This window comes from Ovis canadensis, chromosome 25, assembly GCF_042477335.2.
Source record: "Ovis canadensis isolate MfBH-ARS-UI-01 breed Bighorn chromosome 25, ARS-UI_OviCan_v2, whole genome shotgun sequence".
Lineage (NCBI taxonomy): Eukaryota > Metazoa > Chordata > Mammalia > Artiodactyla > Bovidae > Ovis > Ovis canadensis.
The window spans coordinates 32,353,992-32,379,346 of NC_091269.1; the positions used below are offsets into that span (position 1 = coordinate 32,353,992).

The following is a 25,355-nucleotide window of genomic DNA, read 5'->3' on the forward strand; positions in this document are numbered from 1 at the left end:
TGACTACTGTGCTTCTCTTGGTAGGAAACAGTCATTTTATTTCTATTCATTTCAACACAGTTTCTTTGCTACTGAACCTAAGGGTTTTATACAGAGAAAAAAAAAAGCATTGAAATTAATGTATATTTTGTCTCCTTTCAAGAGTATCTTTTTTTACACACGTGGAGTCTGAGGTATCTAGACTTTCATTTCTGAGAATCACACCTTGTAACATTCTTGTCAAAAGAAACTCATTAACTTTTCCTAATGGAAAAGTTAGAGGCATCACACGCTTATTTGAAGTTGAAGTTTTATTCTAACAGAGTTGGCTGAAGATCCTTTGGTGGGGGGGGCGGGGAATCTGACTGAACATTGACCCCAATTACTGGCATTTTTTGTGCTTCAGTGCTGCTGCTTCAGAATAAAAACCAATAACTCAACCCTACAGAGAAGCTTTATAAACTTCCCTAGTGAGTCTGTAGCTCATTTCTCTTTTTTCATGGTCAGTGAATTGATTTTTCCTGTTGCTTGTACATGGCATTCAATTATAGTGCATTGCCAGAATCAGATGACAATATAAGAAAAATTATAGAATCTGAGGGGAAAATACAAATTTTGAAGACTTCTCCATGGATAACATCCCAGGTTTGGGCTCTCTATTCTGGAAAACTTATCATAATTTTAGGTTGCTCTACCAGATAGTTTTGATCTTGATTTTTGAGGGGAGACCATAACAGTTACCACAATTAAGAGTAATGTGTAAATTGGCTTAATTTTCTATTTGGGGGTATCACTAAAATATAAATGGAGCATTTTTTTTTAAAATCAGGGATCCTTTAGAGTTGATCTTAAAATCAGGCTATTAAAAATGAGTTAGTGTGCACCAAAAGAAAAAAGTAAAACAAAAAAATTGAGTAGCCACGATGGAAAACAGTATGGAGGCTTCTCAAAAAACTGAAAATAGAACAATTATATGACAAAGCAATTCTGCTCCTGAGTGTGTGTGTGTATACACAAAAAGCAAAACTCAAAACACTAATTTGAAAACGTACATGAACCCCAATGTTCATAGCTGCATTATTTACAATTGCCAAAATATGGAAACAAGCTAAGTGTCCATCAACAGATGAATGGATAAAGGAGTTGTGGTATAATCTTTATATCATACAAAATGGAATACTATCCAGCCATTAAAAAGAGCAAAATTCTTTCATCTGCAGCAACAGGGATACACTTGGAGGGCATTATGCTAAGTGAAATAAGTCAGAGAAAGAAATGTATGATAGGACTTATAGGTGGAATCTAAACAATACAACAAACTAGTGAATATAACAAAAAGCAGCTGACTCACAGCCACAGAGAACAAATTAGTGGTTACCAGTGGAGAGGGTGGGGGACTGGCAGGTAAAAACTACTGGGTGTAAGATAGGCTCAAAGACGTAGAACACAGAGAATACAGTCAATATTTTTAAAGAGGTGAATGTAAAGCAACTTTCAAAAATTTTATAAAAATAATTTGCAATAATGTGATAATTTTAAATTTAAAAAATGAGTTACCATTTTCTCCTCAAGCATAAGTAAAAAAAAAAAAAAAAAAAGCCATGTATCCTGGTTACAGGATTCAAGCCAAGGGAATGACAAAGAATAAGAGCTGTGAAGTTTCCCTTCCAGGAAAGCTGTTCAAATTGAAATAGGAGGCCTAAATTGATTTTAGGAGGAAAGTCTAGAAAAAGTGGAAATAAGAAATTATCTGACAGGTTGTGTTTGTGAGCAATTCTATTGAAATGCTGGCTGCCAGAGGATGTAGAAAGACATTAAGTGTAAACACAGAGAAAATCAAGTAAATTCTTTTAAAAGATGCAATAAATAACTCTAGGAAAAACAAAAATTATGTTCAGGGAAAGAAAATAATATCATGACTTGGAACAGTAATGAATTATATTTATATAATTACACTAGCCTAAAGTTAACCTTTCGTTTTTATCTTTTTTAAAATTTATTTATTTATTTTAATTGGAGGTTAATTACTTTACAAAACTGTGGTGTTTTTTGCCATACATTGACATGAATCAGACACAGGTGTACAGGTGTCTCCCATCCTGAACCCCCCTCCCACCTCCCTCCCCATCCCATCCTCAGGGTCATCTCAGTGCACCGGCCCTAAGCACCCTGTCTCATGCATCAAACCTGGACTGGCGATATATTTCACATATGGTAATATACATGTTTCAATGCTATTCTCTCAAATCATCTCACCCTCACCTTCTCCCACAGCGTCTAAAAGTCTGTTCTTTACGTCTGTGTCTCTTTTGTTGTCTTGCATATAGGGTCATCGTTACCATCTTTCTAAATTCCATATATATGTGTTAATATACTGTATTAATGTTTTTTTCTTTCTGACTTACTTCACTCTGTATAATAGGCTCCAGTTTCATCCACCTCATTAGAACTGATTCAAATGCATTCTTTTTAATAACTGAGTAATATTCCATTGTGTATATGTACCACAACTTTCTTACCTATTCATCTGCCGATGGACATCTAGGTTGCTTCCATGTCCTGACTATTGTAAACAGTGCTGCGATGAACACTGGGGTACACGTCTCTTTCAATTCTGGTTTCCTCGGTGTGTATGCCCAGCAGTGGAATTGCTGTGTCATATGGCAGTTCTATTTCCAGTTTTTTAAGTTAGGTCTTTAAAAAATGGACATAAATACCAGATGAAACAGGCAACATACTTGAAAGGAGTTGCCTTTGGAGAACAGGGTAAATGTTGCTGGTGGCGGGAGCAGCTAATTTTATCTGTTTTGTTTTAGTATAAGCTACTAGCACTATTTGACTTTTAGAACTTTGCATCTGTATGATCTTTTATTGAAAAGCTAAACATTTAAAACACAAGTTTGTATTTCTAGCCCTTTGAGCATAAGTACAAACCTAACACAAGTTCCTCCATGTTTTGTGGAGCAGTGCTGGAGGAGGGGATTGGCTTTTTAAGCATATGGCCTAGGATGACTTTGGTGGAATCTGCAAGATAGAAAAAGATCCTTAAGACTAAGGTTGTATCTGCAAAGGATGGGGTCAAATTTTGTTGATAAATCAGCTGGCACCGATCCAGCCCTGATGAATAAGGAGAGAACATTTCATCAGCCTCAGAGTGTTGAGTTCTGCATGTTCCTTTGAGCTGCTGAGTTCTTCCTTGCCCTTACTGGCTATTGGCCCAAACATAATTCTCATTTGAAAAATATTCCTCTGGGCTTCTGGGTGTGCATTGGACTTGTGTTTAACTCTTGGATGTGTCAAAGCACCTTGCTGTATCTAAGGTCTTTGGATAAATATGAAGACAAGAGGCTGAGGAACTAGAACACATTTTGAAAAAAAAGGACAAGGGTTTATCTTGAACATTTGCTTGTGAGCAGACATGCTCTGTACTTTCTTACTCATCCTTAAAGCAATTTTTCTCAGTTTGCAAAGTAGGACCCAATGCATGGTGGTAAGTTTGGTGGGTGGTATGTTTGACTGTTTTTCACTTGAGTAAGTTTAAAAATCTAAATCTTTTGGCTCTTGTGACATAGATAACTATATGCATGCATTAATGTTCTGTCATGCCTGAGTCATTCAAACATAGCAAAAATGTTTCTGGGATTGGCAACCGGTCATTTGAGTTGAGGTATGTGATTTTTTTCATGATCTGAAACAGTGGAGTTGTTTACAATCAGGTTAGGAATTAAAGAAGAAATATATTCCACTTTAGGCTCAGATTAAGAAGGAACATGACATTTATTTGGGGAAGGAATTTAACATTATTTAAATGTCTACCATGTACCAGGCACTTCACATATTTTATCAATCCTTGCAAAACCCTGAATTATTCTCAAAGTCAAGACACTGAAAGGTCATGTTACTTTTCTAAGGACTTCCAGCTAGTGAGTTGTGTAACTGTAATTTTAACCAAAGTTTAGGTAGAAACCAGAAAAGGAAAGAGGCTGAACAATTTTTATCAACATAAATCCACTAGCAACAAAATTACTTGTAAAACTTGTTAAAGAGTGGAAATTGTGGGGCTCCACTCCGACCTACTAAATCAGAAAAGTCAGGGAATACGCAGTGACTCTTACATACTCCACAGTTTGAGAGCCACTGTATCATAACGGTACACTGCTCCAATTATTCTGCAGACTACATGGTGTTATTCTTCAATTAACCTTCCTTGAAGATCAGCCTTCTTTTGTCATCTACTATTTCTCAATCTCTATGGATGCAGTCAGAATTTTTGGAAACTACATACAGAAAATATCAGAAGATTATATTCTAGACTTAAATTGGGCCACAAAGAATTAGCATTTTCTCTTTAATATTAAATTAATGGGATAGTCATACAAAACAGTATGTTGAGCTTCCCTGGTGGCTCAGACGGTAAAGCGTTTGCCCGCAATGGGGTAGACCCGGGTTCGATGCCTAGGTCAAGAAGATCCCATGGAGAAGGAAATGGCAACCTACTCCAGTACTCTTGCCTGGAAAATTCCATGGACTGAGGAGCCTGATAGGCTACAGTCGATGGGGTCGTGAAGAGTCGGACACGACTGAGCAACGTCACTTTCACTTTCATACAAAACAGTAGAGAAGTAGGAGGAAAAAGAATTGAGAAATTTTCTGTGTGTGCATTCATGGTAAGATGTGTTGCACCAGAATATTGTGGCGTCTTCTCTATTGATATTGGTTTTAACATTCACGCAAAGATCTTTCTCTCCACCCTTTCTGATGGGTCAGTGGCTGTGTGCTAGTCCTTTTTTTATTTTCTCTCTCTCTCGTGCTTATGCATAACTTATGCCTTAAATAACTTAGAACTTGAGAAGACTGAATGAATGTTTCCAAGATCCCTGGAAAGGTTATTACCAAAAATTTAATAAAAATATATAGACAAAAATCAAGTGCAATGCAAAATTAAGAAAACATAGGAAAGGGGGTGAAAATAATGGGAGACTTCGACCTGGCCCATGTTTTCTATAAACCCAAATAGAAGAGTTATGCCTTAAATATAACAGAGCAGAAATGACCAAAAAGGGTAAGGGCAGTGTAATCTCTTCCTACTGAGTCCTTTTCCAAAAAGGGAAGTGTGTTAATGTGGAAAGTGTGTTAACGTAGTGAGATGGCACCAGAGTTTGGTTTTCCTTTTCTAATAATTCAGCATATCTTAAAATCGGAGACTATCAGGTCACCAGTTCAATCTGCAATATTCATTCTGATTTTAACATGTATTTATTAAATGGATTCTATCTTAAAGCACTCTGATTTGTGAAATACTGAACTCCTACTTAGGGAATCAGGACACATAGCTTGCAATCTCAATTAGTTGTGTGACTTCAAAAGTGGTCATTCATTTATTCTCATTCTCAATCTCTTTCTTTCATAAAAAGCAATTCATATTATTTCTGAGGCTCTTTCAAGCTCTGTGAGCCTGTGTCTGCATTTATACTAGTGCCACAAAGAGTCTGAATATTTTCCTTAGTGGATTAGGAGATTCTGAATAAGGTTTTAAGCTTTTTGAAACTGATGAAAAATTATAATTGTACTGGAAGGTACTTAAAGTCAACACGGTAGTGATTATTTGGGGAAAAGGTACTCAGTCTGGGGTGGCGCTAGTGGCAAAGAACCTGCCTGTAGATCCCCCTGGAGGAAGGCATGACAACTCATTCCAGTTTTCTTGGTTGGAGCATCCCATGGACAGAGGAGCCTGGTGGGCTACAGCCCATGGGGTTGCAAAGAGTTGGACATGACTGAAGTGACTTGGCATGCACATACATATTTAGCTAACATGAGTCCAATCAAGGTTTCTAGTCAGCACCTTTTTGTTTTGTAGAAAGTTATCAAGTTAATTGTTCTGCTGATAAAACAAAATGCTAAGGTTTAAGGTGTAAAGTGGATAGGAGAGAGTGATAAAATATTTGCATCCTGCTCACTCCGAGGTGAAATCTTCTGTGCATACTATTGCATTCCAGTTGTTTTTGAACACCTTCAGTTCAGTTCAGTCACTTAGTCATGTCCGACTCTTTGTGATCCCATGGACTGCAGCACACCAGCCTTCCCTGTCCATCACCAACTCCCAGAGCTTGCTCAAACTCATGTCCACTGAGTTGGTGATGCCATCCAGCCATCTCATCATCTGTCATCCTCTTCTCCTGCCTTCAATTTTCCCCAGCATCAGGGTCTTTTCCAGTGAGTCAGTTCTTTGCATCAGGTGGCCAAAGTATTGAAATTTCAGCTTCAGCATCAGTCCTAATGAATATTCAGGACTGATTTCCTTTAGGATGGACTGGTTGGATCTCCTTGCTGTCCAAGGGACTCTCAAGAGTCTTCTCCAACACCACAGTTCAATAGCATCAATTCTTCAGTGCTCAGCTTTCTTTATAGTCCAACTCTCACATCCATATATGACCACTGGGAAAGCCATAGCTTTGACTAGATGGACCTTTGTTGGCAAAGCAATGTCTCTGCTTTTTAATATACTATCTAGGTTGTTTATAGCTTTTCTTCCAAGGAGCAAGCATCTTTTAATTTCATGGCTGCAGTCACCATCTGCAATGATTTTGGAGCCCAAGAAAATAAAGTCTGTCACTGTTTCCCCATCTACTTGCCATGAAGTGATGGGACCAGATCCCATGATCTTAGTTTTCTGGATGTTGAGTTTTAAGCCAACTTCTTCACTTTCCTCTTTCACTTTCATAAAGAGGTTCTTTAGTTCTTGTTTGCCTTCTGCCATAAGGGTGGTGTCATCTGTGTATCTGAGGTTATTGATATTTCTCCCTGCTATCTTGATTCCAGCTTGGAATCCAATTGATTCCAGCTTTGTACATTTATTGATGTACAAAGAGTTTTTGCTGATGCACAATAAACTGCACATATTTAAAAGGTTCAATTTTATAAGTTTTGACATATGACATGTGTCCACATGTTAAATATGGCCTACGACTCCATCATTACACTAAAGTTACTGAACATAATACACCACTCTCAAAAGACCCCTTCTGCCCCTTTGTCATCTCTCTCACCCCTGCCCACAATACCTGCCTCCTGCTCACCCACGTGGCGCCCAATGATCTGCTTTCTGTCACTACATGTTAGTTTGCATTCCTAGGATTTTATGTAATAGAATTACACAGTAGTTTGTTTCTTCTTTTTTATCTGGTGTCTAAGCTGAGCAATTATTTTGAGATTATTTCACACTGTTGCTTGCATCAAGAAGCCATTCCTTTTATTACTAAATATTATTTCATTTATGGATATAATATATTTAGTTTTTCCATTCACCTATGGATGAACATTTGGGCTGACAGCTTGGGGCTGTTACAAATACAGCTGTTATGAACATCTGTATAAAGTCTTTATATAGACATATACTTTAATTTCTCTTGAGTATAAACACCAAGGAGTGAAAGACCTGGGTCATATGGCAGGTCTACGCTTAACTTTATAAAGAACCTCCAAGCTGTTTTCCAAAGAGACTGCTGCCATTTACCATTACCACCAGCAATGGGTGATATACTTATCATTATGAAATGACACTGTTAGTATGGCATTCCTTTCCCATACTTTCAACTTGTTTGTGTCTTTACAAGTAAGTTCTTTATATGCATCATATACTTGGGACAATCTCTGTCTTTTAACTGAGGTATTTAGATTATTTATACATGGTTCACATTATTAATATGGTTAGATTTAAATCAACCTCCTATTTAACTTCTCTTTGTCCTACATGTTCTCTGTTTCCTTTTGCCTCTCTTTCTGCCTTCTTCTGGATAACCAGGGTATTTTCTATGAGTCCATTTTATTTCCTTTGTTAATTTGCATGTGTGCTTATTTGCTAACAAGTCTTATTCTTTGTTCTGTTATTTAAGGGATGCTTTAGGATTTATAGTATGCATGTTTAATTTACCTCAGTTTATCTGCAGGAGATAAAATGGTATTATAAGGACCTCATAACAGTTTACTTCCACTTCTTCCCTATTAGTCTTTGTGCTATTACAGTCATACCTTTTACTTCTACATATCTTATAAACTCTACATCTCTGTGTTACTGTTTTTAATTATGTACTCATTTATTTTTAAATATATTTAAACAATAAAAAAATCTTTATGGTCTTTGTATAGATCCCAATTTCCAACTGGTGTCATTCATTTTTCTTTGGCCTCAAGAGCTTCTTAAAACATTCTTGTAAATTACTGCCAATGAGTTATTTCAGTTTTTGGATGTTGGAAAAAGCCTTTGTGTAGCATTCTTTTGGAAAGATATTTTCACTGGGTATGGAATTCTAGATAGTTTTTCTCTCTTTCAGAATTTTTTAAATGTTGCTTTGCTGTGTTTCCACTGGCATTGTTTGCATTTTTTTCTTTTTTTACAAGAAAGCTGCTGTCGTCATTATCTGCATTCCTCTGTATACAATGTAACACTTTTCTCCAGCTGCTTATAAAATTTTCTCACTGTCACCGGCTTTGGGCAATTTGGTTATGATGTACATTGGGGTAGTAGTATTCTTTCCCTTTCTTAATTCTTGAGATTTTGAGTTTTGTGAAAGTTTATAGTTTTCATAAATTTGAAAACTTTTTGTTACCATTTATCTTTTTCTAGTTCCCTCTTTCTTGTGAACTCCAATTATGCATACATTAAGTCACTTGAAGTTGTACCATAGTTTACTGATTTTTATGCTCTTTGTAATTTTTTAGCTAGTCTTGCTCTATGTTTGATTTTGGATAGTGTTTATAGTGTGTATTCAAGTTCACAAAACTTCTATGATGCTTAATCTGCTATAATCCCATTAATGCTTTTTTCATCTAGGTTTTATTTCTAGGATTTATTTTATGTTTTTCGTCTCTAAAAGTTCGACATGGCTCTTTTTCTCTACTTTTACCTCTCTATTTGGCATGTTCAGTTTTTACTCTAGCTTTCTGAACATATGAAATATAGTATAATGATTTTCCAATGCCGTTGTCATTTAATTTTAACATCTCTGTCAGTCCTGGGTCAGTTTTGGCTGATTAGTTTTCCTCCTTATTATAGGTTTTCCTGTTTTTTTGCATGCTTGGCAATTTTTGATTTAATGCAGGATACTGTGTTTTACTTTGTTGGGTGCTGGATAATTTTGTATTCCTATAACTACTCTTGGGTTTTGTTCCGGGACACAGTTAAGTAATTTGGCAATAGTTTTATCCCTTCTGTCACTGCTTACAAGATTTATCAGGCAAGACTTGAGCAATGTTTTGCCTAGGTCTAATTATTCTCCACTACTGAAGCAAGACTATTCTCAGCATTCTATACAAATGGTTCATGAATTACGCGTTTTTCCTCTCCAGTAGGGGTTGGGTCTAGTCCTATTCCCTAGTTGATCCCGCTAGTTCTGGCCCCATATGGGATCTGAGTGATGTTGTCTCTGGTCTTTTTGAGTATTTCTTTCTTTGTATTCAAACAGTTTCTGCACATACATGCCCTGATCATTATGTGACTGAATAGTTGAGGAGGACCCTCTAGTTCTCTAGAGAGAACTCTCTCTTGGCAGACCTCTCCTCTCCAGCATCCTGCCTGCAAACTCAAAGTGTCTTGGTCTCTCCATATTCTCAGTTCCAGCTCAACTTCAGTTCTGCAGCCTCTGCCTGTGTTTCTGTGCAATGGTCTGGAAACTCAAGCAAGAAATTTTGGCAATCCTAGGGTTTCCTCATTTGTTCGCCATCTCTCTGAGATCACTGTCTTTCATTGCATAATATACACCTTAAAAATCATTTCTTAATTTACGTTGATTTTTTCTTTTTTTTGTTTCAGGCAAGAGGATAAATTTAATTCATATTACTACTTTGCCAGAACCAGCAGCCTTCTCAATATTTTTTTTTCTTTTAAAAAAGAGTAACCTGACAATACTAAATGGAAGCGAGGCTAAGAGCACAGAAATCACTTAGGTAAAAATTCTATAGCATTTTGGAAAAAGAAATAACCCTAATCACATTTTTGTTTAAGTATATAAATAATATATGAAAGACTTTGAAAATCCATCTTGCAGAAAGGCTCAAGAGTAGCTTCAAGAAATATATCATTTATAATCATGCCAATATCATTATTTTTACACATCCTCATTGCAAAACAGAAGAGGGAAAATATCATCCTAGTCATAAGACTGTAGTCTTAAAACATGTGACTCTTTCCCCTGCCCCAACTTGCCCATGCTGATGCATTTACTATGCCTTGGGTAACTGCAGCCAAGGGCACTGTAGATAGCAATGAGGTTTTAAGAGACTTCACATGAGACTCAAGTCTCATCTTTGCAAAATGACGCAAGAGCTCATTACTGTTGATGAATTTTAAATAGAGCAATCATTTTGATTGCTTAAGTCTGACTCAGGAAGACTGCAAAAGCATTTCTCACATCATGCTGAATCCTCAAAAAATCTCAGGATTCTACCAGACATTTTCATGAGAAAATCCGAAAAATGTCCAGAGTTTCCCATATTACCACCAGACCAATGTGATTCCTTCTTCTGTGCCACCGTCTATGGGCATTAAATAGAAAGAGAGAATAGAGTACTAGAGAATAAAGTTAGGGAGATTGAAATTAAACCTTGAATTTCATACTTGTTCTTATACTTTCTATTTTTCATATATTTATTCTCATTTTCCATTCCCTTTTCTTTTTATGATTTTCTTTTAGCTTTAAAAAAGTATTTATGGTACCTCAAAGTCTTTAGGAAAGGAATGGGTAATGACACATGCAGTGCATGTAAATGGCATCCTAGTCAATTACAGCAGGTGACTGAACTGTTTGGAGGGCAGACACTTCACATCTTATTAAGAGCAAGTAGAGAATCAGTCACAGCCTGATGTGATGCTAGAACTAGAAAGGCCTTAGTGATTTTGTGGTCTAGGGATAGCAAGATTTGGCATAAGAGCTTTCATTCCTCCATCCCATGCTTATGGTTAATTTATCACAAAACACTCTCCCAGTGCATCAGGTTTTATTTTCACTGTCTCAGCTCAGTACCAAATACTCAAAGTAGGACTGCAAAATAAATTCTATTTGCAATTCAGGACCTAGTCCACTCTCTTACTGTTATAGATATGGGAACAGAGTCTTCCAATCAGCTGTGGGGCTCAGATTGAGCCCTAACTCTGAGCACATTCATTCTAGAACATCTCCAGAGTCCTAGAGGACCAAATATTTTCTGTGAATATACAATGACAAAGCAGATATGTAGAAACAAGATGACACAGCTGTCCTGGAAAGAAAGATTAAGAGATGTTCATCTTGCTCTGCTTGTTGCCAGACTGAAAATTTTACCAAAAAAAAAAAAAAAGACTTTCAAGTGCTTTAGATACTAAAATTATTTGTCAAGCAACCCAAAATCAAAGGGTAGCATGAGATTTTTGTTTGCCTGTTTTTCTTTTTTTCTTTTACAGCTTTATATAGAAGCAGAAGAAAATATAAACATATAAAAGTATTTCAGAGTCACTGGAAGTCTCCACCCGTTTCAAAACTCCTCTTCCATCATCAGTTCTCAATAAGTAACATTCCTTTAGTAGATATATAGCTTATCAGAACTTACTGAATGATTACACTGGAAAGTAAATTCCTGTGGAGAGAAGCAATTCTTGACTAAGGTGTCAAAAAGTATCAACAGATTCCTTTTCTCAAAGAAGTCTGTATAAAGAGGGGAAAAAACAGAAAATACATAGCAAGAGAGATGTGAAAAAGGCTAAGACAATATTTTTAACAATACTGAGGACACATGAGGATTAAGTGAATTGTCCAAGGTCTTTCAGGTAAAGTTGAATTTTGAAACCTGAATTCCTTGAACTTATTCACATTACATTCTTCTGCATTGTACACAACCCTAGAGGTTCCTCAGAGACTCTTTCCATGACCAAAATTATCTATCACTCAAAGTTCCAGATAACAATCACTGATATTAAGGGAACACTTACTACATACTAGGCTATATGCTTACTGCTTCTCATATGTATTACTTCATTTAACATTCACAGAAAATTTATGAAATTCATTTTTTATTATTCATTTTTATTATTATATCCACTTTGCAGATAAGAAAATTGAGTCTTAGAGAAGTAAAGTAATTTGCCTAGTGACTTCTAGATAGAAAGTAACAGAGTACAGATAGAAAGCACAATCCATCTGATTGCAAGCCAAACTTCTGATCACTACAGTAATCTGCTTTCAGTCTTCCAGAGCCAAATAGAAGAATTTTAGCCTGGATTTGTATGTTCCTCAGTATTAAGAATGCATTATGGGACAACATATAAAATTCTAAAGAATTCTTATTCTTTCTTCAGTTTTGCTAAAAATCAACAAATCATGTGAAGGGACACCCAACATGAGATTGTGAGAAACAACTTAACTGTGGAAATCAACCACTAAAACAAGGTCCTTGATCAAGCAGACTCTTGCAGGAGGGCAGGATTTTTAACATTATTCTCTTGGGCTTGCTTACTGGAGGTATGCTAAATCATAGATCAACTGTCCCACTTTCAATAGCTGATCAAAAATGGGAACTCTGACTAATGTCTGTTGTTGGATTTGCACAGACTTGAAATGAGTCACAGATACTGCATCCACTGAAGCCATTCATTTAAATGACATTTACTTGAACATCTACTAAGTTCCAGAAATGATGCTAAGTTTTGAGGATTCAAAGGTAAAACAGTATGATCACAGGATTCAAGAGCCTCTTGAGGTGATAGGCTGACTATTGTAAGTAATAACAAAACTAAGAGTAGTTGTTATCATGGAAATAAATACACATATTGCACTGCAAATATCAGAAGAGGGGTTTCTGTCCTAGTCCACTGGGTGGTAACAGTGGACTATCCACAGACTGGGTGGCTTATAAACAATACAAAATATTTCTCACAGTTCAGGAGGCAGGAAGTTCAATATCTAGGTGATAACCGATTAAGTATTTGGTGAGAGCCCACTTTCTGTTTTATAGACAGCTGTCTTCTGTGTCCTAACATGGCAGAAGGGACACGGGAACTCTCCAGAACCTCTTTTATAAGGGGCATTAATCTCATTCGCAAGGGCATTGTCTTCATGACCTAATCACTTCCTCAAGGCTCTACCTCCAAATACTATTACACTGTGGATCAGGATTTCAAAACATGAACCTTGATGGGGAACACAACATTCAATCTATAGCAGCTCCTAAGTCTTCCAACACAAGGAGAAGTCTTCTCCTAAGTCTGGGAAGGCAAGAAAGGATATCCATTGAAGGCTTAGACAGAAGTCACGTTTTTCTGTTTTGGGCAGTGCCGCAAGAAGGATAAAATCACACAGAGTTGAGGGTGAAGTTACCACCCAGGAAAAGGCATTACTGAGTAACTCTGAAAGTTGCTCACAGCTATTCTTCTCTGTAAAGGAAGTATTAAGACCCTAAGTTTCTACTTATATAGCAATTTAAACATGTAAGTTGAACTCTCACAAGTCTCTGTGAATCCATATAAAATCACTCAATATTTTGGTCATTTATCAAAGCGGCTACTGCTAATCAGGACTTCTAGTTCCTTGCAAGATTCCTCAAAAGGTGACAGAAAGCATGAAATTAGGTATTAGTGATGGTTGCACATTATGAATATACTAAAAGTCATAAGAACATTCTTTAAAATTATTACAAAGGTAAATTTCACATTTTATAAATTTTACATTAAAACAAACAAACAAAAATTCCTCAAAATATTTTCAAAACTCAAAGGGTATTTTTAAAGTGATTACAAAATCCATTCAAGACTTGCTCACTTCTGGCCTCTACTACACATCACTTGTCTCATAAATTTTTAAAACTCTAAGTAATAAAATACTTTAGGCATGCAGAAAAATGCACAGAATGTCCACAATCCAAAATTAATATCATTTTGTCATTTTCAGATTACTTTCACTTAAGATTTTTTTTTCTTCCATTAAAAGTGAAATGTTGGCACTTACTTGGTGGTCCAGTGGTCAAGAGTCTGCCCTGCAAGGCAAAAGATGCAGGTTCCATCCCTGGTCAGGAAACCAAGATCCCACACACCATGGACAAACTAAGCAACTGTGTGCCAATGCGCGTTGAGCACTCACCACAACCGGAGAGCCTGCTGCCACGACAGCTTAAGTCCAGAGGCACTGCAGCCTGCGCACTGCGACACTGAGCCCAGACGCCACAGCCAGTGTCTGTGCACCATCACAGAAGACCCCGCACGCTGCGACGAAGATCCTGCATGCTGCCCAAGACCCAGCGCCGCCAAATATGTCCACTTACAAACAATGAAACGTTACTTACAGTTGAGGACTTTTCCCATCTCATTCTCTGCTCTCCTCAAAGACAGCGATCTTTCTGAAGCTGTTATGCTCTCCTTCTGTAACACAGTGAAAAATATTTACCACTTGCATGTTTCTTCATAAATTGTAAACAATATCTAACAAGTTTAAATATTTTTTACCACACACGATTTTTATCCCATTTTGTTGAAGCAGGTAAACATGCTTAACTCAATTTAACTGCTACATGATAAATATTTCATGATATGTATATACAAGTGTTCACCCATCCCTTATGTACAGTACACACAGATTGCTTCCAAATATTTGCTATTACAAATAAGAGAGAACTCAACGTCACTGTTAAGTCAGTATATGCACATTTCCATGAGTTTCTCAAAAATGTACATGTGAAATAAAATTTGAAAGATATTACCAAATGCCTCTTCAAAGAAGATGTTGCTGTTTTCTCACATCTCCCCCCACATTTGTTATATTTATGCTTTATTTTTGCTAGTTCTCAAGGATGAGAAACAGCATCTCCTGATTTGTATTTCATTATTAGTGAGTCTGACCATCTTTTCTTAAGTTTTTGGCCATTTGCAGTTCTTGCCCTGCAAATCTGTAGTTTGCACCTTTGCTAGTTTACTGTTCGTTGCTTGTATCTCTTACTAATTTGTGGAAATTCTTTATATATTCTAAGTTCAATTCTTTGGATTATACATCTCCAAGTTTGACACATATAATGAAAAATTTAAATATACACATAATCAAATTTATCAATCTCTTTTTTACAGTTTCAACCTTTAATTTAAATTTATTTATTTTAATTGGAGGCTAATTACTTTACAATATTGTATTGGTTTTGCCATACATCAACATGAATCCGCCACAGGTATTTAAGAACTTCTTTCCTCTCTTGTCACATTTTATTAACAATTTAATTTTTTTGTTCTTTACATTTATGTACTTACTCATTGTGGGAATTTTTTGGCAAAAGGCCTATTTTTTCCCCACCTGTTAGACAACTGTCAGAGCAACTATTGGTAAACAGTGCATTTTTTCCCAATATAATGTCACTCCGCACATATACCAAGTATTATTTTTCTGTTTCATATATCTATTCATTTATTCTGAAGCCAGTACCATGCTATATTAAAGACTATAGCTTTATAATAAGCAGGGTTTGATATCTGAAGAAGTCCTCAGTCACTAGTTAGATTCCAGAAGGAAAACCCTGAGCTAGATATAACCATGCAAGAGCTTTGTCACAGATTCCTCTTGGAGTTAGAACACATGGAAGGGAAAGGAAGGAAGCTGAACTGGGCAGAAGGAGAAGTTGAGCTATGATCCATTTCTACTGAAGGGCTCAGTGAACCTCAGAATTGTCCTGAGATGGGACAAAGGTGTGGCCTTTATACCCTAGCATTGATCAGTAAAACACCCTGGACAAGGGGCATGGCCTTTGGCTGGAAAACTCTTCTCAACTGGGGCAATGTCCAAAGGCAGCTGACGACTAAGGAGAGTCTGTTGGCAGCGCTCGTCATTTGGGGTATAAATCCCTTCAGTCCTACAGAGGGATCTGTGTGCCAAATCATATTCCCCTTTTCTTTCTTATTCACAGTCACTTCAACTCAAATTGGCTCTTTACTATTGAAATGAATATTACAATTATCTCATAAAATTTCACAAAATTAAAACATCTGTTCAAGTATGACTGAAATTTAGAATGCATAAATTATTCACAGTGAGGTGACATTTATGATATTGAGTTTTCCTATTCACTGACAAAATCACTGCATATGGTGAAGGCAGCTATGAAATTAAAAGACACTTGCTCCTTGAAAGAAAAGCTATGGCAAACATAGATAGCATATTAAAAAGCAGAGACATTACTTTAACAGCAAATGTCCAACTAGTTAAAACTATGGTTTTTCCTATAGTAATTGTGGATGTGAGAGCTGGACCATAAAGAAGGCTGAAGGCCAAAGAATTGATGTTTTTGAACTGTGGTAATGGATAAGACTCTTGAGAGTCCCTTGAACTGCAAGGAGATCAAACCAGTCATCCTGAAGGAAATCAATCCTGAATATTCATTGGAAGGACTGATGCTGAAGCTGAAGCTCCAATACTTTGGCCATGTGATGCAAACAGCTGACTCATTATAAAAGTCCCTGATGCTTGAAAGATTGAAGGCAGGAGGAGAAGGGGATGACAGAGGACAAGATGGTTGAATGGTATCAATGACTCAATGGACATGAGTTTGAGCAAGCTCCAGGAGATGGTGAAGGACAAGGAGGCCTGTCATGCTGCAGTCCATGGGGTCGCAAAGAGTCAGACACAACAGAGAGACTGAACAAGAAAAATTCATTGACTATGGTCTTCACTATTTAAGTCTTCTTTTATGCCTTGCAATAATAATTTACAATATTTTCCAGGATGATCTTGTACATCATTTGTTAGGTTTATTCCTAGACATATCAGTTTTTGCTGCTGTTTCATTGTAATTGTAATTATTATTATATTTAAAAATTGTTTAAAAGGATATATAAGGACTTTCAATAACTCTTCTATTTTGGATTTGAGGACAAAAGGATAGAGTAGAAGGATCTGAGTGAATCTTATCTCACAAAACAACAGTATCACAATTAACTGCTAAATGTGTGTGTACTAAGTTGCTTCAGTCATGACTGACTCTTTGCGACCTTATGGACTGTAGCCCTCTAGGCTCCTCTGTCCATGGAATTCTCCAGGTAAGAATATTGGAGTGGATTTCCATGCCTTCCTTCAGGGGATCTCCCAGTTCCAGGGACTATACACACGTCTCTTACCTCTCCTGCACTGGTAGGTAGGTTCTTTATCACTAGCCACCTGGGAAGCCCAACTGCGGAATAACCCTCAACAAAAATGTCTGGAACTTACCAAAAAAGATATTCTACTTCCAAAGACAAAGACGAAGCCACAACAAGACAGCAAAAGGGGAGCATTTATGATACAATCAAATCCCATATCTACCAGGTAGGCAACCCACAAACTGAAAAATAGTTATATTGCAAAGGTTCTCCCACAAGAGTGAGAGTACTGGGCCCAATCTCAGGCTCCTTAGTCTGGGGGTCTGACATTGGGAGGAGGGGACCCCAGAGCATTTGGCTTTGAAGGCTAACATGGCTTGATTGCAGGAACTCCACAAGACTGAGGGAAACAGGAACTCTATTCCTGCAGAGCACATACAAGCACACTGGGACCCAGGGGGAAAAGCAGTAACTTCACAGGAGTCTGGGCCAGACCTACCAGCTGGTCTTGAAGGAAGGTCTCCTGGAGAGATAGCCTTGGGGTGGTTCACTGTGGAGAGGGGACACTGGTGGCAGAGGTACTGGAATGTATTCACTGATGTGAGCTGTCCTGGAGGCTGCTATTTTGATGCCAAGACCTTGCTCCATACAACAGTCTATAGGTTCTATTGCTGACCAAACAACCAATGCCTCGGACCAAACAACCAAAAGGGCAGGCACACAGCCTCATCCATCAGCAGAGAGGCTGTTTAAAACCTTCCTGAGCCCACAGCAACCTGTAACTGTTAAGTTGCTTCAATTGTGTCCGACTCTGTGCCACCCCATAGACACCAGCCCACCAGGCTCCCCTGTCCCTGGGATTCTCCAGGCAAGAACACTGGAGTGGGTTGCCATTGCCTTCTCCAATGCATGAAAGTGAAAAGTGAACGGGAAGTTGCTCAGGGACCACAAATAAAGGAAGGTAGACAAAATAAGATGGAAGAGGAATATGTTCCAGATGAAGGAACAAGAAGAACAACTAAGTGAAGTGTAGTTAGGCAATCTATATGAAAAATAACTCAGAGAAAGATAGTAAAGATGATCCAAGATGTCAGGAAAAGAGATCTTTTTCTTTTAGAGACACAGGCTGAGAACATATAAAAAAAAATGGTGAACAAAGAGTTCAAAGAACTAAAGAACAAATAACAGAGATAAACAATGTAATAATTGAAATGAAAAATACACTAGAAGAAATAAATAGCAGAATAAATGAGGCAGAAGAATCAATTAGTGAGCAAGAAGACAGGATAGTGGAAATCACTGCTGTGCAACAGAATAAAGAAAAAAACGAACACAGTTTAAAACTTCCCCGGGACAACATTAAATGCACAAACATTCAAATTATATGGGTTCCAGAAGGAGGTAAGAGAAGGGACCTGAGAGAATATTTGAAGAGATTATATCTGACAAGTTCCCTAACATGGGTAAGTAAACGGTTGCCCAGGTCCAGAAAGCACAGAGAGTCCCATAGAGGATAAACCCAAGAAGGAACATGCTGAGAAACATATTTTTTTTTTTTTTAGTTTTTAAAATTAATATCTTTAATTCTTACATGCGTTCCCAAACATGAACCCCCCTCCCACCTCCCTCCCCATAACATCTCTCTGGGTCATCCCCATGCACCAGCCCCTAGCATGCTGCATCCTACGTCAGACATAGACTGGCGATTCAATTCTTACATGATAGTATACATGTTAGAATGTCATTCTCCCAAATCAGCTGAGAAACATATTAATCAAATTGATAAAAAATTAAGGACAAAGAGAAAATATGAAAAGCAACAAGGGAAAAGCAACAAAAACCATACAAGGAAATCCTCACAAGATTATCAAACTGATTTTACAGTAGAAACTCTGCAGGCCAGCAGAGTGCCATTATATATCTAAAGTAATGAAAGGGAAAAACTTATAACCAAGAATACTCTATCCAGCAAGGGTCTCATTTAGATTCAATGCAGAAATCAAAAGATTTACAGACAAGTAAAAGTTAACAGAATTCACCACCACCAAACCATCTTTACAACAAATGCTAAAATAACATATCTAGGAGGAAAAGAAAAGGCCACAACTAGGAACAAGAAATTACAAATGGGAAATCTCACTGGCAGTAAAAGTAGGAAATCATCCACACACAAATATGACATCAAAACCAGTGAGCAAAGTACAAATTCTGGATATTGAGAATGGATTTTAAATTAAGAGACCCAGAGGGATGGTATGGGGAGGGAGGGCAGAGGGGGGTTCAGGATGGGGAACACGTGTATACCTGTAGCGGATTCATGTTGATGTATGGCAAAACCAATACAATATTGTAAAGTAATTAACCTACAATTAAAATAAATAAATTCATATTAAAATAAAATAATTAAACTTTTCAAACACATATACACACACAAGCCACCAAATTAAAAAAAAAAAAGAGACCAGCAACTTAAATCAATCTTGTGTTTGTATGTGTGTGTGTATATATATGTATACACATACACACATACACATACACACTGTCAAATGAAAACATATTAACTGCAACTCAAAAACCTGTAAGATACACATGCAAAAATGAAAAATGAACCCAAACATAACTCTAAAGAGAGTCATAAAATCATAGGAGAAGAGAACAAAAGGAAGGGGGAAGAAAAAAGACCTACGAAAATAAATCCAAAAAATTTAACAAAATGGCAACAAGACCATTCAGATCAGTAATTATCTTGAATGCAAATGGGTTACATGCTCCAACCAGAAGACATACACTGGCTGAATGGATATAAAAACAAGACATATACACACTGTCTACAAGAGACGCACTTCAGAGCACACGTGTAGACTGAAAGTAAGGAGAAGGGAAAAAGGTATTCCATGCAAATGCAAGTCAAAAGAAACCTGGAGTAGCAATAATCACATCACACACAATAGACTTTAAAATACTGTTACAAGAGACAAAGAAGGATACTCCATAATAATCAAGGGATCAATCCAAGAAGAAGGCATAACAATTATAAATATATATGCACCCAACACAGGGGCACCACAAATGCTGACAGCCATAAAAGGGGAAATTGACAACACAGTAATAGTGGAGGACTTTAACACCCCACTTATATCAATGGACAGATTATCCAGACAGAAAATTAATAGACCAGATGTACTTAATATTTATAGAGCACAGCATCCAAAAGCAGAATACACATTCTTTCCAAGTGCAAATGAACATTCTCAAGGATAGATCACATGCTGGACCATAAAGCAAGCCTCAGTAAATACTGAAATAAAAAACTGAAATATTAGCAAGCATATTTTCCAATGATCTTTTCCACAATGACATTAGAAATCAACTACAAGAAAAAAAAAAAACTGCACAAAATCACAAACACATGGAGGCTAAATAATACATCCCTAAACCAATGGATCACTGAAGAAGTCATTGAGGAAATAAAAAATACCTAGAGACAAACGACAATGAAAACACAATGGTCCCAAAGCTATGGGATGCAGCAAAAACAGTTCTAAGAGGGAAGTTTATGGCAGTACAACTTTACCTCAGAAAACAAGAAAAATTCCAAATAAACAACCTAAAGTTAAAACTGAGGCAACCAGAGAAAGCACAAACAAAACCCAGAGTTAGTAGAAGGAAAGACATAATACAGAGTAGAGCTGAAATAAATGAAACAGATGCAAAGAAAAGATAAGAGAAACTGAAATCTTTTTTTTTTTTGGAAAGATCAACACAATTGATAAACTTTTAGGCAGACTTGGGTCTCCTGCACTGCAGGTGGTATCTTTACCATCTGAACCACCGGGGAAGCCCCAAGGGGGAAAAAAAAAGTGTTCAAATCAATAAAATTAGTAATGAAAAAGGAGAAGTTATACCATGGAAACAAAGGGTCATAAGAGACTTCTACAAGCAACTATACACCAACAAAATGGATAATCTAGAAGAAACAGATACATTCTGAGACAGGTACAATTTTCTAAGACAGAACCAGGAAGAAATAGAAAATATAAACAGACTAATCACAAGTACTGAAATCGAAACTGTGATTAAGAAACTCTCAACAAATGAAAGTCCAAAACCAGATAGCTTTACAGGAAAATTCCAGCAAACATTTAGAGAAAAGTTAACACCTATCCTTCTGAAACTCTTTCAAAAAAACTGCAGCGGAAGGAAAACTTTGAAGTTTATTGTATGAGACCACAATCACCCTGATACCAAACCCAAGCGAAGATACCACAAAAAAGAAAATTACAGGCAGTATCACTAATGAACATAGACCCCAAAATCCTCAACAAAATACAAGCAAACCAAATTCGATAATATATTAAAGGTTCATACAAGTGGGATTTACCCCAGGGATGGAAAGATTTTTCAACATCCACAAATCAACCTGTGTGATACATATCATATGCTCTAATTTATATGTGAAATCTAAAAATATAATACAAATGAACTTAATTGCAAAACAGAAACATACTTAGATAACAACCTTACAGTTACCAAAAGGGGAAGGATAAGTTAGGAGGCTTGTGATTAACATATACACACTACTATTTATATAATAATCAACAGTCTATATAGCTCAGGGAACTCTACTCAATACTCAGTAATAGCCTCTATGGGAAAAGAATCTGAAAAAGGATAGATATTTATATACACATAACTAAATCACTTTGCTGAACATCTGAAACTAACCAACACTGTAATCAACTATACTCCAATATAAAATAAAAATTTTTAAGGGGAACAAATAATTATTCTACCATGATAAAATACATGGCAAAATTGATGAATTCTTATTGTTTCTCTAATAAGAAATATTCAATGTGAATATAAAAATTTTCAGAATTTTCAAGTTCTCTATCCATGAAAAATCTAACAACAGAGGATCAGAATCTGGTTTCTACCTCTAGAAGGCCTTAAATCAGCATTACAAGTCAGACTGTTAGGTCTAGATAATGTGCAAATACCTACAATTAAGGAACTAATCTGTGTGGGGACCACTTCTACTTACTTGGTAAAGACAAACTTCATCAATATTATTTATCTATAATTTACATTCATTAAAATTCACCTATTTTTGAGGTATATACAGTTCTATGAGTTTTAACATTGGAGTGAGTAGCCATTCCCTTCTCCAGGGTATCTTCCTGATCCAGGGATTGAACCTGTATCTCCCACATTGCACGAAGATTCTCTACCATCTGAGCCACCAGGGAAGCCCTTTAACACATGCCTTGACCCTATAACAATGTTCACAGTAAGAACAGACAGTTTCATTATTCTCCAAATTATCTTGTGCTGCTTCTTATAATCATACCTTTCCCTGACCTTATGACCCCAGCAGCCACTGATTTGTCTTCTGTCACTATAGCTCTGCCTGTTCCAGAACATCATAAAAATCAATCACACAGTATGTAATTTTTTGAGATCAGCTTTGTTCACCTCGCATAATCCATGTGAAGTTTATCCATGTTGTTATATATGTCAATAGTTTGCTTCTGCTTGATGCTGAGTAATATTCCATTGTATTAATTTAAATACTTTGTTTAGACACCTACCTATTGAAGAAAGTGTGGGTTGTTTCTAGGTTGGGATGATCATAAACAGTGCTGCCTAAATATTTTTATACAACTTTTATATAAGTTTTTATGAAAGTAAGAGTTCATTTCTCTATGGTAAATACCCATGAGTGAGATTGCTGGGTAATATGGTAAGGATAAATTTAAATTCACAAAAAAGCTACTAAACCATTTTCTAGAAGGGCAGTGCCACAAGCAATGTATGAATGTCCCCACAGCTACACATTCTTTAACAGATTTGAGAGTGCCAAGATTAGGGTATGTTGTTATTTTTTTTTTAAACTTAAGAAATTCTATCCTAGAGGTGTGGGAGTTGGTGATGTACAGGGAAGATAGTATGGAGGTGTGGACAGGGAGGATACTATCTAGATTTACAGTATGGATAGTAAATAAGCACACAAAGAGACACTGAACATCTTAATCATTAAGAAACTGCAAATCATGATCTTTAATACCCTGAAAAGGGTATTCAGTTTCACACTAAAAAGACAAAAAATACTTCTTTCCAAGAGGTAAGTTCAGTTGCTCAGTCATGTCCAACTCTGCGACACCATGGACTGCAGCACGCCAGGCCTCCCTGTCCATCACCAACTCCCAGAGCCTGCTCAAACTCATGTCCATTGAGTTGGTTATGCCATCCAACTATCTCACCCTCTGTCATCCCCTTCTCCTCCCACCTTCCATCTTTCCCAGCATCAGGGTCCTTTCAAACAAGTCAGCTATTCATATCAGGTGGCAAAAATATTGGAGTTTCAGCTTCAACATCAGTCCTTACAATGAATATTCAGGACTGATTTCCTTTAGGATGCACTGCTTGGATCTCTTGGCTGTCCAAGGGACTCTCAAGAGTCTTCTCCAATACCACAGTTCAAAAGCATCAATTCTTCAGCGCTCAGCTTTCTTTATAGTCTAGCTCTCACATCCATACATGACTACTGGAGAAACCATAGCTTTGACTAGACAGATGTTTGTTGGCAAAGTAGTATCTCTGCTTTTAAATATTCTGTCTAAATTGGGCATAACCTTTCTTCCAAGGAGCAAGTGTCCTTCAATTTCACGGCTGCAGTCACCGTCTGCAATGATTTTGGAGCCCCTCAAAATAAAGTCTGTCACTGTGTCCATTGTTTCCCCATCTATCTGCCATCAAGTGATGGGACCAGATGCCATGATCTTAGTTTTCTGATGTTGACTTGAAGCCAACTTTTTCACTCTCCGCTTTCACTTTCATCAAGAGGCTCTAATTCTTGTTTTCCTTCTGTCATAAAGGTGGTGTCATCTGCATATCTGAGGTCATTGATATTTCTCCCAACAATCTTGATTCCAGCTTGTGCTTCATCCAGCCAGGCATTTCTCATGATGTACTCTGCATATAAGTTAAATAAGCACGGTGACAGTATACAGCCTTGATGTACTCCTTTCCCAATGTGGAACCAATCTACTGTTCAATGTCCACTTCTAACTGTTGCTTCCTGACCTGACTACAGATTTCTCAGGAGGCCAGTCAGGTGGTCTGGTATTCCCATCTCTTGAAGAATGTTCCACAGTTTATTGTGGTCCACACAGACAAAGGCTTTGGCATAGTCAATGAAGCAGAAACAGATGTTTTTCTGGAACTCTCTTGCTTTTTCAATGGTCCAAAGGATGCTGGCAATTTGATCTCTGGTTCCTCTGCCTTTTCTAAATCCAGCTTGAACACCTGGAGGCTCACGGTTCACGTACCATTGAAGACTGAAACGGAGAATTTTGAACATTACTTTGCTAGCGTGTGAGATGAGTGCAACTGTGTGGTAGTTTGAGTATTCTTTGGCATTGCCTTTCTTAGGGATGGAATGAAAACTGACCTTTTCCAGTCCTGTGTCCACTGCTGAGTTTTCCAAATTTTCTGGCATATTGAGTACAGTATTTTCATAGAATTATTCTTTTAGGATTTGAAATAGCTGAACTGGAATTCCATCACCTCCACTATCTTTGTTCCTAGTGATGCTTCCTAAGGCCCATTTACCTTTGCATTCCAGGATGTCTGGCTCTAGGTGAGTGATCAGACCATTGTGGTTATCTGGGTCATGAAGATCTTTTTTGTATAGTTCTTCTGGGTATTCTTGCCACCTCTTCTTAGTATTCTGCTTCTGTTAGGTCCATACCATTTCTGTCCTTTACTGAGCCTGTCTTTGCATGAAATGTTCCCTTGGTATCTCTAATTTTCTTGAAGAGATCTCTAGTCTTTTCCATTCTATTGTTTTCTTCTATTTCTTTCATCAATGAGGAAGGCTTTCTTATCGCGCATTGCAATTCTTTGGAACTCTGCATTCAAATAGATATATCTTTCCTTTTCTCCTTTGCCTTTCGCTTCTCTTCTTTTCACAGCTTTTTAAAGCCCTCCTCAAACAACCATTTTGCCTTTTTGCAGTTCTTTTTCTTGGGGATGATCGTGATCTCAGCCTCCTGTACAATGCCATGAACCTCTGTCCACAGTTCTTCAGGCACTATGATAGATTAGATCTATCAGATCTAATCCCTTAAATCTATTTGTCACTTCCACTGTATAATCGTTAGAGATTTGATTTAGGTCACAGCTGAATGGTCTAGTGGTTTTCCTTACTTTCTTCAATTTAAGTCTGAATTTGGTAATAAGGAGTTCATGATCAGAGCCACAGGCAGCTCCTGGTCTTGTTTTTGCTGACTGTATAGAG

General features: G+C 37.1%; 1 protein-coding gene across 1 annotated transcript in view; it reads right to left on the reverse strand.

Moving 5' to 3' along the window:
- Positions 1-13,885: 13,885 nt before the first annotated feature.
- The window catches only part of LOC138429929 (uncharacterized), a 96,540-nt gene continuing 85,070 nt past the window's right edge, over positions 13,886-25,355 (reverse strand). The window contains exons 4-5 of the mRNA XM_069571533.1: positions 14,284-14,359; positions 13,886-13,977 (exon numbers count right to left, since the gene is read on the reverse strand). Of these exons, the coding sequence (XP_069427634.1) occupies positions 13,946-13,977; positions 14,284-14,359 (108 nt within the window). The 3' untranslated portion in view covers positions 13,886-13,945. The remainder of the gene's footprint in view (positions 13,978-14,283; positions 14,360-25,355) is intronic.